We start from the raw sequence: 15463 nt of genomic DNA on the forward strand, positions 1-15463 counted from the left end.
CATAAATAAACTAATCTGGATAAAAAACAAAAATTTAATTAAATAACAAAACGATCACAAAAAACATAGACCACGGTAAAAAAAAACTAATAAGCATTTAATAAACATGAGTTTTATCAAAAAGTAAGTCGGAATACCTCGATTTAAAGTTTTTTGAAATGTGAAAATTTGATGATTTGGGAGCTGAAACGAGCAATAGACAAAATCCACTATACGACAACGCCTTGGATCTGGTGTTAGCTTGCTAAAATACGGAGAAGCCATAATTTTTGAGGGACGGGTGTGCTCCAATGGAGTTTTTTGGTTAAAAAATGGGGGGGGGGACCTTTTTTGGTGTTTCTGCTTCTGTCTGGCCGGGGAAGGAGACGTGTCCATTTTTTATAAGTATAGCGCATATACAGGAGGCGCTACAGGAGGCGCTATATGTAAACAGGATGTAACCCATGCGCTATATCTTAACGGACAAACGTATCGTTAAGGTTGTCACACCTCCTTTTCCTGAAGGGATAGGGGAGTTTTTTTTCAATTTAAGTGACATTAATCGAAATGAGATTATTTATTTGATCAGAGTCACCACTTGGAATAAGTTATGGTGTCCCAAGTCACCGGTTTATTTTAAATCCCAAATAGAGGAAATTGACTCTATTTATGGTCTGCGAACACAGAAGACCGGGTAAGAAATTCTGTTAACCCGGGAGAAGGTGTGAGGCACTCCCGAGTTCCGTGGTTTTAGCACAGTCGCTTGACTATTAATAATTGGCTTAATTATCTGAATTATTACATGTTTGAAACCTCTTCCGCATTATCGCTTTTGATTATTTTAAAACAATTATGGAAATTATTTGAACAAAGTCGCAATGTCGCAACTTGTTTGTTTTGTACACATTACAAACCGCATCACGTGAAACGCACACTCGAATTGGAGATTACGTATCATGACTATGCCACGGGAACCGTACCCATAGTCACGATGATTTATTTATGCGCCTAAAGCAAACTACGATGTTCTTTCTCTTCCCTCACACACATTCTAACTAGTAGAATTAACAAAAAATTTATCTCCAAAAGATCAATCAACCTAAAGAACGACCAAGCAAAGTCATCTGTAAAATATAAGCCAATGGGAAATGAAGTTATTATCAAGTTAACCCTTTTTTTTTTTCACTTTTGGACTTCCTAATTAAAAAATGCATTTTATGCAACATTTTTATGCACTTATGTCTCTCACGCACTTGAATTGATAAGGGAGAAGATAACAAATCTGCAAATGTATATCTAATTTGTTATAGTGAGAATGATATGATACAGTATGACAACTAGAACTACGAAAGCATATCAAATTGCTGTGTGGTTGTAGTTAAGCAGGAATTTTAGCCACGTACAAACTTGTAACAATATCGATAAGCACATTTACACAAGATCTACTTTAGTGGCCAGCCATGGAAATTTGATTAATCCCTCTTAACAACTCAACATCAATGATCCATTAACACCAAAACAATTGACAAACAAGATAAAATCACACGTGAAAGCATGCTAACAGAGAATAGGGGATCCATCAACAACATTCATCAAGCTACTATAATAAGATGAGATAAGAACAAAAAGAACCTTTTATAAATGCATCTGAGCTTCGATTCCTTGACAACTTTTGAAGCTCAAATACCAACAAAACTGCGTACAATACCCCAACAGAAACTCGACTAAATCGCCGGAAACTCGAAGCTGACTCAGGAAACTCACTAAACTCCGGTGACTTTACACGACTGAAATGGAGCTTAAACTGCAGCTCTTTAAGTGATGTAAGAAGCTGATTTTCGGACTATTTTAATGGAGGTTTTGTTACGTTTCTGGACTAGTTTTTTGGGATGGAGTAAAAGGGTCTGTTTTGGTGACGAAAATGACGTGAGGAAGGTGGGGTTTTGGTGAGGAGTTACTGCTGGTCGTTTTTGGAATTGGGGGTGAGGAGGCTGGTTCTCTTTCTCCTAGGTTTGGAGGCTGATCTGTGTAGGGAGATGGAGGTGTCCACTGGAATTGGAGTTGAGGGGGGTCTTCAGAGTGTTGTTCAAAGAAAGAAATGGTCTGCGACTGTCGCTCGTTCTCTCTTCCGAAAGAGAGTAACGATGGAGATTGATTTTTTCTCAGAGGGTCTGCCGCTATCCCTTAGCTTAGGAATTTAGGAATTAGGTTCTTGTGAATTAACTTAGGATTTTTGGGTGTTATTTTGGTTTTTATATGGTAGTGGGGAGTGAGTATTGGCCTTTGGATGAAAGTAAATCAATGGCTATGATTAAGAGAGGGGTTTGATGGGTGAGAAAAGTGTTTGGGCTAAAAGGGTTTGGAAAGAATAGGCCTTTGTCTTGCTGGGCCACCAAAATACGAAAATGAGCTCCCATTTGGCCCAAATTCAATTCTTACTTATTGAACAAAAAATAAAAATAAAAAACTAATACTATCAAAATATACTAATTAATACAAAACATATATTTTTTTGGTATTTTCAAATAATAATAAAAATAATATCTTTCTAAAAATACCTAATACCTAAATTAAATAGAGAAAATGAAACTATTTTTGTATTTTTCAATTTTTGTGCTTTAAAAAAAAGAATTAAAATTAATAATAAAGTGAAATTCTAATGAAATAAACTCAAATAAATATTCTAAAAAATACTAGGACTATTAAAGATAATTCTAATGTGTGAATCAAAAATTATGTGCTAGGTATAGCGCATTGAAAAATCGCATTATATATAAAATGGTATTCATATATGTTTTCCCACTTATTTTGTGCTTTGAGTCCAAAAAGATAACATTTTGATTCTGGATTTGAGGAGAAGGGTAGTTTCGGCCGTAGCTCATTTGCTTCGGACTCGTGACTCAAAAAGCTATCACGTGTTTTTGTTTTGCTGTGCCACGTACAAAATACGAACTTTACCAATACACCAACATCTTTCACCTCATAAATAAAGATTTCGCGTTCCCGTCTTAGAATTCCAATAAGTAGAGCAAGTGAATTTAGTTAGCGAATGATTAAACAAGAAAATAAAACAACAAAAAAAATACCATTTCCTTCGCTGGCCGAGGTATTCGTGTCCTCCTCCATTGCCTCCCCGTCGCCTTATCGGCTCTTAAAAAGTTGACTCCTATCGATATAAATTATTTCTTCAGTAGTATAACTTTTAACCGATCATCAATTATGAGAACTCGAAGTGCCGAAAAGAAATCTGCCGGAAAACAGCAAATCGCTGCCGAGCCGGCGGCTGAGCCAGCTGCCGCGATGAAGCGTACTCCGCCCTCTAGGGCTAGGCAAGTTAGGGCCTCTGGATCCACTATCCCATCACCGGGTACTTTACAAACTGTTTTGATTTATTTTATTTTATTGTGTCTGTTTCTATTTCTTTTTGGGTATGTTAGTGTCGCAATAAATGTTTAGGGAAGTTTATTTACCAGTGCTAAATAAAGCGAATTCGATATTTACGGTGTGGTTAATTTGCTCTTTGCTGCTTAATATTCTATTATACTTAAATCAAAAGCTTGGTGAATTAGATTTTGCGATACCGATTGGATTTTTATTGGTCGTTCTATGGCGTCATTATGCAATTTTTTGATCGGTTTGTGAAAGGTAGCCCTTTTGCCTTTCGACTGTACAAATTGTACTTGATTCGACATAACAGCAGCTTAAACACCTTTGTATGCAAGATGAAAGCATGTGAACTATCTCTTCTTTTTTTTGGGGGGGGGGGGGAGTAAAGGTTGACAACTACGTGATTAGTTATCATGTTCTCTATTTAGAATGTTATCATGTTATCTATATTTTTCGTGCAGCTGAAGAAGCAAAAGCTTCAGATGCAGATGGGGCTGTTCAATCAACACCGGAAGCAAAACCTGCTTTAGGTAGGAAAACTACTCGAAGGGTTGCGAGGAAGGTGGTAAAGAAAGTTCCGGCTTCTTCTAGAACTACTCCGGATAAGACACCTAGATCAGAAGATGCTGGAATGGCAGTGCCTGAAGATACTGTCCAAGAGAAGGTTAAGGAAGATCCTGTCAAAGAGAAAGAAGCAGCAGAATCAAAGAACTGTGTCAAGAAGGGAGATGCAGAAGACTCGAAGGAAGATCATGTGGAGGTTGAAGATGCACAGGAATCAAAGAAATCTATCAAGGAGGAAGAGACGGAGAACTCAAAGGAAGTTCATGACAAGGAGGAAGATGCAGAGGACTCAAAGGAAGATCCTGTCAAGGAGGAAGGTCTACAGGACCTAAAGGAAGATGCTGCGAAGGAGAAAGATACAGAGGACTTGAAGGAAGATATTGTCAAGGATGAAGATGCTGAGGTCTCAAAGGAAGATCCTGTCAAGGAGAAAGGTCTACAGGACCTAAAGGAAGATGCTACAATGGAGAAAGATGCACAGGACTTAAAGGAAGATATTGTCAAGGAGGAAGATATAGTGGAGTCAAAAGAAGAGGCTATAAAGGAGAAAAATGTAGAGGAGTCAAAGGAAGATGTTGTAATTGGGAAAGATGCAGAGTCAGAGGAATATCCCGCAAAGGAGGAAGATGCAGAGGGTTCAAAGGAAGATGCTGTGATGGAGAAAAATGTAGAGGAGTCGAAGGAAGATCTTGTCAAGGAGGAAGATGCTGTGATGGAGAAAGATGCAGAGGAGTCGAAGGAAGATCTTGTCAAGGAGGAAGATGCAGAGTACTCAAAGGAATATCCTGAGAAGGAGGACGATGCAGAGGGTTCAAAGGAAGATGCCATGAAAGAGAGAGATGCAGAGGACTTAAAGGAAAGTCCTGTCATGGAGGAAGATGAAGAGGACTCAAAGGAAGATCCTGTCAAGGAGGAAGATGCAGAGGAGTCAAAGGAAGGTCCTGTTAAGGAGAAAGATGCAGAGGACTTAAATGATGCAGGACCAACGCTCATGTATGAGATGGATCCTGAGGAAATGGAAGAATCTTCATATAATTTAGTGGGCACAGTTCAAGATGCTGGTGATTCTGTGATGGAAGATCAAAATGGAAACAAGGAGGAACAGACAGGTGATATACAGGAGGAACCAGCTAAAAATACTTTAATGTCTCTAGATGAAGTAAATGTTGGCAGTGATATGAGATCGTTAGAGGAAATTTCGCCATGATATGGGAACTTCAGAAAATCAGGGATCTACTACTACATATGTCCAATCTCAAGATCTGATTATTGGCGATATGAAATCTTCAGATAATCAGGAACATGTTTCTACAGAACTGAAAATTCAGGAGGGTGAAGGATCTAATAAAGCAAAAGAAGGATCGGAGTTGATGGGAGGAAAGGACAATAATTCAACTCCTACTGGCGATAATATAAATGCAAACTGTGCAGAAGATAGAATGGAGGAAGATACCGACAAGAAGATGAAGGGAAAGGATATTTCTGTTGACGAAGCTGGTGAAGATAAAATAGAGGCTTTTGCTGATCAAGAGAATGGTGAAGAGTTTGTGGAAGATGGTGTACCCGAGCATTGTGAGGAAGCTGAGACACTGGATGATGAGCGTGCTCAACTGGCTGCCCATGCAAAGGAACGAATGAAGAGGAAAGAGCTGGAAGTATTTGTTGGTGGGTTAGACCGTGATGCTGTGGAGGAGGATCTAAAAAGGGTGTTCCAGCATGTTGGAGAGGTAATTGATGTGCGAATGCACAGAGAGGTATCAACGAACAAGAATAAGGGATACGCATTCGTGAAGTTTGCAACTAAGGAGCAAGCAAGCCGTGCTTTGTCTGAAATGAGAAACCCAGTTGTATGATTTTTTCCAAGTCATATTTTGTATATATTTGGAATTGCACTGTGATTCTAATTTATCCTTTTGACATCAGATACGGGGAAAGCGATGTGGCACTGCTCCAAGTGAGGACAATGACACCTTATTCTTAGGAAATATTTCCAATACATGGACAAAGGAAGCCGTAAGTGATATAACCAATCCCTGCTGACTCATTTTCAGTATGACTCTGTTTAACCTTGACAATACAGGAATTTGAAAAGTCTGCAGGATTGTTAATATTCAATGTGCATAATTTGAGTTTTAGGTATCTCTAGTTAACTATGATCTATGGCTATGACAGGTAAGGCAAAAGCTGAAAGATTTTGGTGTAGAAGGTGTTCAAAGCATTAACCTGGTGGCCGATCCGAAACATGAAGGTTTGAGTCGTGGTTTTGCATTTCTCGAGTTCCCTTGTCACACTGATGCCATGACAGCATACAAAATACTTCAAAGACCTGATGTTGTTTTTGGTCACTCTGAGAGGACTGCCAAAGTAGCTTTTGCTGAACCGTTACGTGATCCAGATCCAGAGGTAATGGCTCAAGTGAAGTCAGTATTTATCGATGGACTCCCTCCTTATTGGGATGAAGATCGCGCCCGTGAGAAATTTAAATGTTTTGGGGATATTTCAAGAATTACGCTAGCCAGGAATATGTCAACGGCAAAGCGGAAGGATTTTGGATTTGTTGATTTCAGCACACATGAAGCTGCTGTTGCTTGTGTTGCGGGCATAAATAACACAGAGCTGGGTGATGGCAATTTGAAGGTATTCTTGACTTCTTATGTTATTTACAGTATTTTGCTGGCTGATGCCATAATCTAAAGCTTCAGAATATACAAAATGCTTCTGGTTTCTGTATGTTGCTGAACTTCTATACATATAATCCTAATAGATTTTCTTACTAACATAACATTGCTTCTTTGAGTGGATGGTGGTCCTTGTGGAAGGCTATAAGTTGATACGGGACTGTTGCTGTTCAGTTGTGTGTAACTGATAAACATGCAAAACCCTTCTTCCTCACATAAGCAAGGATTTTGGTGTTATTATGGTATTGCTTGATTGGATTGGTGAATGCTCACAGTATTGTTCTATTACTTTTTCCCTTTGTTCTGTTAGGCAAAAGTGCGAGCAAGACTTTCAAATCCTCAACCAAAAACTCAGGCTGTAAAAGGTGGATTGTCTGGAGGATTCCGAATTAGCCGTGGTTCCATGGGTAACTCTAGAAAATCCTTTGTTTCTCTATATAAGCTGTTACAAGAAATTTTCCTTTTTGCATGATCTAACTGCAGTATGGGCGGTGCTTTCAGGAAGGGGCTTTCCCCGAGGAGGACATACTTTTGGTAGAGCTAATTTTCCGCGCGGTAGGGGCTTTCACCCGCGTGTACCTGGTCATGGCGGTAGAATGGGCTTTGCTGAACATCAATTTGGTAGCCCTTATCCTCCTATCCGTGGAAGGTCAAACTTTGGACGGGGTAATGAAAGTAACAAACTTTGTTTCTTCGTTAAAAATGAAAATGACAAACTTCATCCATCCCCCCCCCCCCCAAAACCAAAAAGAATTATGTTAGTTTCATGCATGTTACCTACATAGAATAGGTCAAACTCTAATTCTTTTGATGTGGTTGAGTTTAAGATAGTTGTAGATCTCATTGTGATAAAAGAAAAATAAATGTAGATCTCAGTAACCTCTCTGCTTAGCTCTTTCCATCCTTTTTTCATGTATACTTCCTATTTACGACTCATATATCATTAGATATCCACAACAATGATCTCAGTAACCTATCTTGCTAATTTAGCAGGTGGGAGGTGGAATTTCAGTGGTGCTCAGCCAGTATCTGTTGATGGTCCAATGTTTCTTGATAGAATGAGGCACGGAGATAGAGGGCAGGCAGATGATGCCTTCTTTAGGAGACAACAATTTCCTGTTGAAGGACTTAACAGGCCATTCATGGGTAGGCACTTTGAGGACCGTTACTATCATGATAACACTGACCATGGGTTGAAGAGGCCCTTTCCTATGACAGTAAGCTGGAACTTCTCTGCTGCTCCTTTCCCTGTTACTTTCCTAGATCTAAGAGCGTTAGATGACTCACTTTAGTAGATTAGAATTGACCCTTTTACTTTGTAGGACCCGGATCCGGATTACTCGGGGCCGAGCAGACGTCCTCGGTTTGATCATTCAGAGTCTGCAAATTCTCTTCACGGGGATCGTTATAGAGGTATGAAGTTTATCTGCAGTTTTTGTGTTAGGCTGCTTGTTTGCTAGATCCAATATTATTTGCGTATTTATTCTCTTCTATGTCAGATAATTTTCCTCCCGGTGGCGATCATTACACACGTGATTATTACGGCTCTGATGTGAGTATGATGTTTCAATTCATCCTTCTTAGTGTTATTCAACTTTAGTTGTGATATTCCTTTCTATGTAATCTTGCAGTGTGGGAGAGGCCCGTATCCATCTTTCAATGGAGGTGATCGTCCATTTGGGCGTGGTTATGGACGTGGTTATTATTAGTCTTGATGACCATTTGGTAATTTGGATAATGAGATGCTTTAATGTTCTTTATTCATACTTATCTTTACCTCATATTATTGGCTCACTGGGTTTTCTGTTACAAAACTATTTCAGGTGTCTTCAGATGGTAGAATGCACTTCTTGACAAGTGAAGGGATTTTTCTGGTGCAGCACAAAAAAGGAATGAGAATCAGTTTAACCTCTTTCCCTTTCATTTAATGTTTGTCTCTGCTCTTCGTTTTTCCCTGTAATGTCTCGCTTTCGGCTGTCCAAAGTTCCGTCTTTCGTAGTTTTTATTGTGCCTGTTTTGAGGGCATCCATGCATACATAGTATTATGTCTGTTAGATGGAGCTTGGATAGTAATGAGCTCCTGCTGCTCTAGGTAGAAGCAGTACTAGGGGGTAGTGGATCTATTAAGATAAGACAGCTTTCCTACAAGGGTTTATTTTTGCTGGAAGAGTTAACATGTGTTTAGACCTTTATTGAACCTTTGAAAGATTCATATTTGGGTGTCTTACTGTACTTAGTGGTCAATATTCACGTACATAGAGAGGCAAATTTGCAGACGTCTTTCAAATTAATGATATTGGGATATTACCTCAACGGCATTTGTGGAGATTTTGTATTTAGGTTCATACATCCAGCTCCATTTTTAAGGAAAGATTCTCTTAAGGTAGACTCTTGTATAACTTGTCATGGAACAGTGATAGTCATGGGGATATTTCAGTTTTTGAAGAGAAGAAGATTAGCATTTGGTTTCAATATAGAACAATATTTGCGAATTGCTATGATGTATCGTCTTAGAAGGGATTTACCTCATCATCTTGATGCATTATGAGTGACTCGTCTACTATCTTAAACTGTTTTGTGGGATTGCCTTTGACTCCGTGTATTCTCGTGGTTGCTTTTTAACGGACATATGATGAGGTTATAGCTAATCTTACACTAATGAATCTGGTGTATCTAGATAGCAACCTAAGCTTTTATACCATATGATCAGGTTTCTCCAAGTTGAATCAAGTATAAGAATTACTTTGTAGCATTTGGATTAGTATGAAATTGCTTTTCTTTTTTCTGATGGTGAAAAAGGGTGTATTACCATCAATATTAGGCCCTGATGGTGGTCCTATAGAATTCTCTCTCTCTTTGGTAAACTGGATGAATCTCCCTGTTCAAGCTTGATGATGGAAACTCCTAGCTCCCAAGATAAAGAATTTCTGAGCTATGCTTGGCTTTGTCATTTCAATGGTTGACAGCAACAATTTATGTAGCCTTAGGACACTAGCTAGATATGCCCAGCTTGGAAGCATATTATTTTTTCTGTACGATCTGTAAATCCGCTTAGCATTTTCCTTGTTAATCAATTGCGTGTTGGTTTAGTTAACAAATGATGAGAAATGGGTGTGAGCTGGTGTTAACACTCAGAGATATGTGCTTTTGAGGTCCATCGACCTTTTTTTTAAATTTAATTTTTAGTTTTTAGCTTTCTGGTTGAAAGTTATATATCTAGGTTAAGATTTGTCATCTATTTCAAAATGAAGAAAATTTCTGGTGACATGATGTGAGCCTTTGGAGTTATTGATGCTGGTCTCTCTATTCCTCCACTCCTCTTTTTGTTTTGATAAATATGAAGGGTTTCCAGTTGGGAAACCATTCTGGTGATGCGGTAAGCATCATGGTGGGTTCTATAGTCCAGTAAAGCTAAGAATTACTTCATCTCTATAGTGTATAGAAATTTATTAGTTATTTTATAGTAGTATATGTTCTCAGTTGCAATGATATATATGCTGCTTGTTACCCCACTACATTATAGCTGGTCTTTCAGCTACTAACATGGGTATGGCCAGCAACATACTCACCTTTAGCTACATAGGAGTATATCTTTTACTTGGTTGGGGTCTCTTTCTCATTTGCATGATTAGTTTCAGATGATATTGATAGATATTGACTGTCATTTTGAGTGAGGGTTAGCACAAGTGCTTTAGATGACATGCGTAGGCTGTGACGGTCTAGTTTTGTTCTTACCCCTCTTTGAGTGAGGGTTAGCACAAGTGCTTTAGATGACATGCGTAGGCTGACGGTCTAGTTTTGTTCTTATCCCTCTTTGTTGTTTTTTAGATGTGATATTTCCTATTCCCGAACTAACACTCCCCTGTTCCTGTGGAAATCCTTGTGCGGTGGTAGTGATTTTTAGTTATACGCTATGTGGGATTGCCTTCACTGTTTCCATGAAATGGCAGGTGATTTTGCAATTCAATCCAAGTGGTCTGGTCTTGCATCTTCTATTTATACTCTTTTAGGTTTTTGCATACGTAGGATACATTCATTAGATAAGCAACAACTTAGGTTTTTTTATTGGTTGTAAGTAATTCTTTTCTGCATTTTTGTAATTCTAACGGCATGTGGATTAAATTTTAGTACAATGCTAATGTGAGTGAAGAAACTGTAGGCATCACATTCAGCTTGTTTCTGTGTTTTCTGTTACTTCATATTTGTGGGTTTCTTTTTAAAGAGAGATGGAGATGTTAGAACTATACATTTCTGGAGTACGTGCAGATCATGCTTGTGGAATTGGCTGGTTTTGCATTCCAGCCATCCTTAATTATATGCTTGAAGTGGAATATTGGACGTAAGATAGTTTTTTGGTACAGCTGTTTTTCTTTAAAAAAGACGACCTATCATTGGTTACTGGGGAAGTGCTAATATAAAACCACAAGGGGGTACTAAGTGGTTGAGGCATAGGAATAACAGTCTATCTTAAGATGACTAATGGATGTTGGGATCTTCTGTTTTACCATGACTAGTGTCAGCGATAATCTTATGCATTAGCTATTGGTTGTAAATGTATTTTCCTCCACCCTTTATTTTTTGTGAGCTCGCCCACAATGGAAGGCCAGAAATGGCATAATTCTGTGTCTCGCTTTGCAAAGGCCATTTTTCTCTCCTTTAATGCCATGCTATACTTATGTTCTCTATATGCCAATACATATCCCCACTTTTCTCTCTATTTCCTCGTTTGTTCCCTACTCTCTCAAAGATAAGACACATCACTGTTCATCCCCTCTAATTCATCCGAACTTTCGCCCTTTTCTCGTTTGTATCTCCAAAAAACCATGAGCTATATGGGAGGGCCATCAGATGTTGGCTAGGACAAAGAGGTAAAGAAAAGTAGAAGATTTTGGTCGAAAAAATCTATCACGCAGGCAAACTCTTTTTTCCGACGGGAGAAATTTGAATTATTAAAATTTAAAATACAGCCTCGATATTTGACTAATTATCCACCATCGATATCTTTTTTAACAACTGCTTTAGTTATATTCTAATGAATGGTAGGGCTATTATTCTAATTTGTAGTCAACGGATAATAACATAATATGCATCTCCCAAATCGTAAGAACTTATCACTCCCTGTTGGGGTCAAGTTATGCGGTGAAACATGCTTATGAAAACGGATCTTGCGGGATAGATTGGGTTCCGGCCAAAATCTTTTTCTCATTTATTGTCTATTTTGCCACTTTGCTTCTATTAGTTTTTTCAGATTTTAGCGGTAGTAAAGACTTGATTTGTTTGGGAATGTCAAACTTTTCATCCATTCATGCACCTAATTTTGGGTATGAAACACGTGCTATGACATGTAAGCAATGTGTATCTAATAGGTACGCTTCCAATAGAGTTTAGGTGTTCAATAGGTCAGTCCCAGTTGAAGTGTCTAAACAGAAAATTTGGACTAGTTTAGAGGGCTGTCTATGTATTCTACCTTTACAATAATTCTTGATATGTTATATATGACTAACACAAGAAAAAAAAAAGTTTTTATTGATAATTAAACAATTCATAAGAAAATAACATACACTAATTAAAGCTTAATAAGTTGGGCGGGTTGAGGTTTAACTTAATTTTAGTCCATTTTGATCTAGCTCATCTTAGTCTAAGTAATAACCAACTTATTTATTAACTTAGTCCATTTTGATCCGTTCAAAATTAGCCCAACACGTTCATTTGACACACTTAGCTCTGGTCTTTTTGTAAGAGCAGAATGGGATAAATTGTCCGTTGAGATTCGGCTCCAACGCTTCTGTCACTACATGGTCCTCGCCCAAATGGTAAAAAAATAGAGTCATAATCCTGGAATGACCTAACCATATCTTTTTAGCTTGAATTATTTGTAATTTCTTGTGATACGATTATAAAAGTAATGGCGCCACATCTTAACGGCAAACATTACGACTACTAATTCTATCTCATCGGTGGGGAGTTAATCGCATGTTTCTTTAGCTTTCAGGAAATATATGCAATCTTTCTCTCATGTCAATACACATTCCAACACAATCTTTGAACTATGAATTATTTAATAATGATTGACAAATGCATCTCTTGCGCAGACACGTTTAATACATGTAATATTTTAGTACAATTAATAAAATAAATGTCATTTCCGGAGGAACATAATTTAGTGCCCCGCGTCTCTTATAGTATTTCTATTATAGTAAAATTAAAAGTTTTTTTTTGGTAAAATTAAAAGCTAAATGGGCAACATTTCAGGAAATCCAAACTAAAGGCGGAAAATGACAGAAGTAATTTGGGAATAGGGAGTAGGAATTAATATTAGATAAGGCCAAATACATTCGTGGGTACCGAAACTTGTCCGAAATTAAAGTCCTCCAGAAGTGTATTACTTAGACACATTTTGCTGAGAGCCAAATAATAAAGAGCGTGCATTTCAAATGCGGTTGACCTGGCAAAACAAACCAATGAGACAGATACACTTGGAATTTGATCCCAAATATTAAGGAAAAAAGAGTTTTGCGAGAAAAATAAATAAAACTCTGTTATAGCTACCCCCGATCACTCTTTCTCTCTCCCGATATTTTCTTTCAATTTTTCCAGTAATTTTTTCTTAATATTTACACGTGCATTTTGCAGTTTAAAACATGAAAACTCAGTTGTTGTAGTGTCAAAACGGAAATCTTGAGCAGAAATACACGCTTTGCCATATCTCAATTTTGGTTGTATTTTATTTGTAGCTATATTTTTTTAAATTTGAATGTTGTATGAAAGTTAAAAATTAGTTGTATATTGTATGAGTCGTTATATGAAATCTGTATTTAAGTTATAAATTCTATCTTTTTATATAAGTTGTTAATATGTATCAAAATTGTATTAAGAGAGAAAGTTTTGATTCGAATTTCAAAGAGGAAGAAGAACACACCACATACAAGAACATACCACATACAAAATATATACAAATCATACACAAAATATATACAAAAGACATATTGTATAAAATTTGTATGAAAGCTGTATGTAAGTTGTATGATGTTGTAGTTGTATTTAAATGAGTAAGAATGACGTATGAAAATTATAGATAGGTTATAAATAAGTTGTATATTGTATAATTAGTTGTATAATTTTTTTTAGTATGTATGTTGTAGATATATCAAATATTTATTAAATTTGTATAAAATTTATTTTTTAATTTGTATGCTGCTATACCATACATTATTCTTTTCTTAACCGATTCGTTAAAGAAAAAAAAGTAGAGATAGATTGACTCATGTGCACTGATTCATGTTTATTTAAATTAAAAAATATAAATAATGTAGCAGCAATAGTGACTTATAGTGGCTATCCACTTCCCTTTCATCCTAAAAATTAATACAATAAAAATTTATAAAAAATTCATTAAATAATTTTTTTCCAATCTCAAACGTCATAAACGCATCAGTAGCACCTTATTTAACATACGAAATTAAAAGGTAAATATGGTGTGGTCCTTGTTTGGGTAAAGAAGAGAAGAAGTAGGAAAGATGGGTTGGTTACAGGAGGGAGACGACAGAGAAAAGAGTTCCGCTAATTATGGCTTAAAATAGGTAACACACAACTGGAAGGAGTCTATTAGATGGAAGGACACTAGTTTAAGAGATTATATATAAATTGTATTCAAACTTTATTTAAAGCGGGTAATATATAAAATTTGAGTAATTTTATTAAATAAGTTTCAAATATTATATAGGAACAAAACAAATCCCTTTACTTGTTTTTTGGTAATTAAATTTCTTTTATATTAATCACCAAAGAAGAAATGTACAAAACCATAGCCATGCTAACTCAGCTAGCTATCTCAAAAATGAAAGACAAAAACCAACTGTACCTATATACAAACAAACTATTTAAACTACTCTATTCCTATTGTTGTATGTAACTCCTAGCTCGAGCAGCTACTCTAGCATTGCATATGTGTGTAATCTCCCGCACCAGGACATCATTCCCTCGATATCTTTATTCAAATATACGTGTGTTTCTCTCTATTCATATTGCATGTGAAACCTCAACATAGATCATTTTGAAGATGCTAGCCTTCAGTGACTTTCCTTTTCCTTACTTGATGATCCACTGAAGATGTTGATCACAACAAGTGGCAGACATATGTATTTTTTGGACCCAAGACATTACTTTCTTCCACAGTTCAACAGTGTATGGACATGTGACAAAGAGGTGCTCCCTTGATTCATCCTAATCTTTACACATAACACATTGAGAGGTAACCGTTATTCCCCAACTAGCTAGTTTATCTTTAGTTAGTAATCTTCCATGTAGCAACAACCACATAGTGAAGAAATCAGACATTTCTAGTTTACTTTTGGTAATTCTCCTAGGAGATGCAGGTATATTTGTCTAATGATACTTTTTCTGTTATCATATTGTTTATCGGAAAAATCGGATAACGTTAGATTTTGTATATGGTTCTAAGGATATGCGATACAATTCGATATAAATTGTGTAGAGAAATAGAGATACGTATATTCTTGACTGTGATAATGCAAATAGTGGGAAATAAGAATGAATGAGATAAAGTAAAGCAAACACAAAGGGATATCTTTCAATCTGAGAAGTAATTTTTTTGTCTCTCCCCTTTAGCTTATAAGGATTCCCCCTTTTATAGAAGAGGGTCATTACAAAAAATAATAAAATAAAGCATATAGTGGAAGGCCCATGATGACTTGTCTCTTCCTTGATTCTCGCCAAGATTCTCTCTCTTGGTGCGGTTGCAACGGCTCTTGTCTGTGAGCTCGATACTGGCTCGAACTCGTTACTGGGACGGGCCCTTCGGTCTTGGCTTGAGTTCGACCTTCGAGATGGGCGTC

The 15463-nt window shown here is 37.0% G+C and overlaps 2 protein-coding genes across 3 annotated transcripts; both read left to right on the forward strand.

The window, feature by feature from the left end:
- Window positions 1–2962: 2962 nt before the first annotated feature.
- On the forward strand, window positions 2963–5311 carry LOC142171542 (uncharacterized). The gene is made up of 2 exons (XM_075234278.1): window positions 2963–3346; window positions 3828–5311. The coding sequence occupies exons 1-2, from the start codon at window positions 3199–3201 to the stop codon at window positions 5135–5137; spliced, it is 1458 nt and encodes a 485-aa protein (XP_075090379.1). The 5' UTR covers window positions 2963–3198; the 3' UTR covers window positions 5138–5311.
- Window positions 5139–8921, forward strand: LOC107824244 (heterogeneous nuclear ribonucleoprotein Q). Of its 2 annotated transcripts, none has more exons than XM_075234277.1 (10): window positions 5139–5777; window positions 5854–5943; window positions 6103–6567; window positions 6919–7015; window positions 7110–7274; window positions 7599–7825; window positions 7931–8021; window positions 8108–8160; window positions 8240–8333; window positions 8432–8921. In XM_075234277.1, exons 1-9 carry the CDS (start codon window positions 5139–5141, stop codon window positions 8315–8317), a joined length of 1905 nt encoding a protein of 634 aa, XP_075090378.1. In that variant the 3' UTR covers window positions 8318–8333; window positions 8432–8921. The 2 variants fall into 2 exon arrangements, with proteins under 2 accessions (XP_075090378.1, XP_016506477.2); XM_016650991.2 differs by having other exon boundaries at window positions 7602–7825.
- Window positions 8922–15463: the final 6542 nt, after the last annotated feature.

This window comes from Nicotiana tabacum, chromosome 17 (genome assembly GCF_000715075.1).
Source record: "Nicotiana tabacum cultivar K326 chromosome 17, ASM71507v2, whole genome shotgun sequence".
Taxonomy (NCBI): domain Eukaryota; kingdom Viridiplantae; phylum Streptophyta; class Magnoliopsida; order Solanales; family Solanaceae; genus Nicotiana; species Nicotiana tabacum.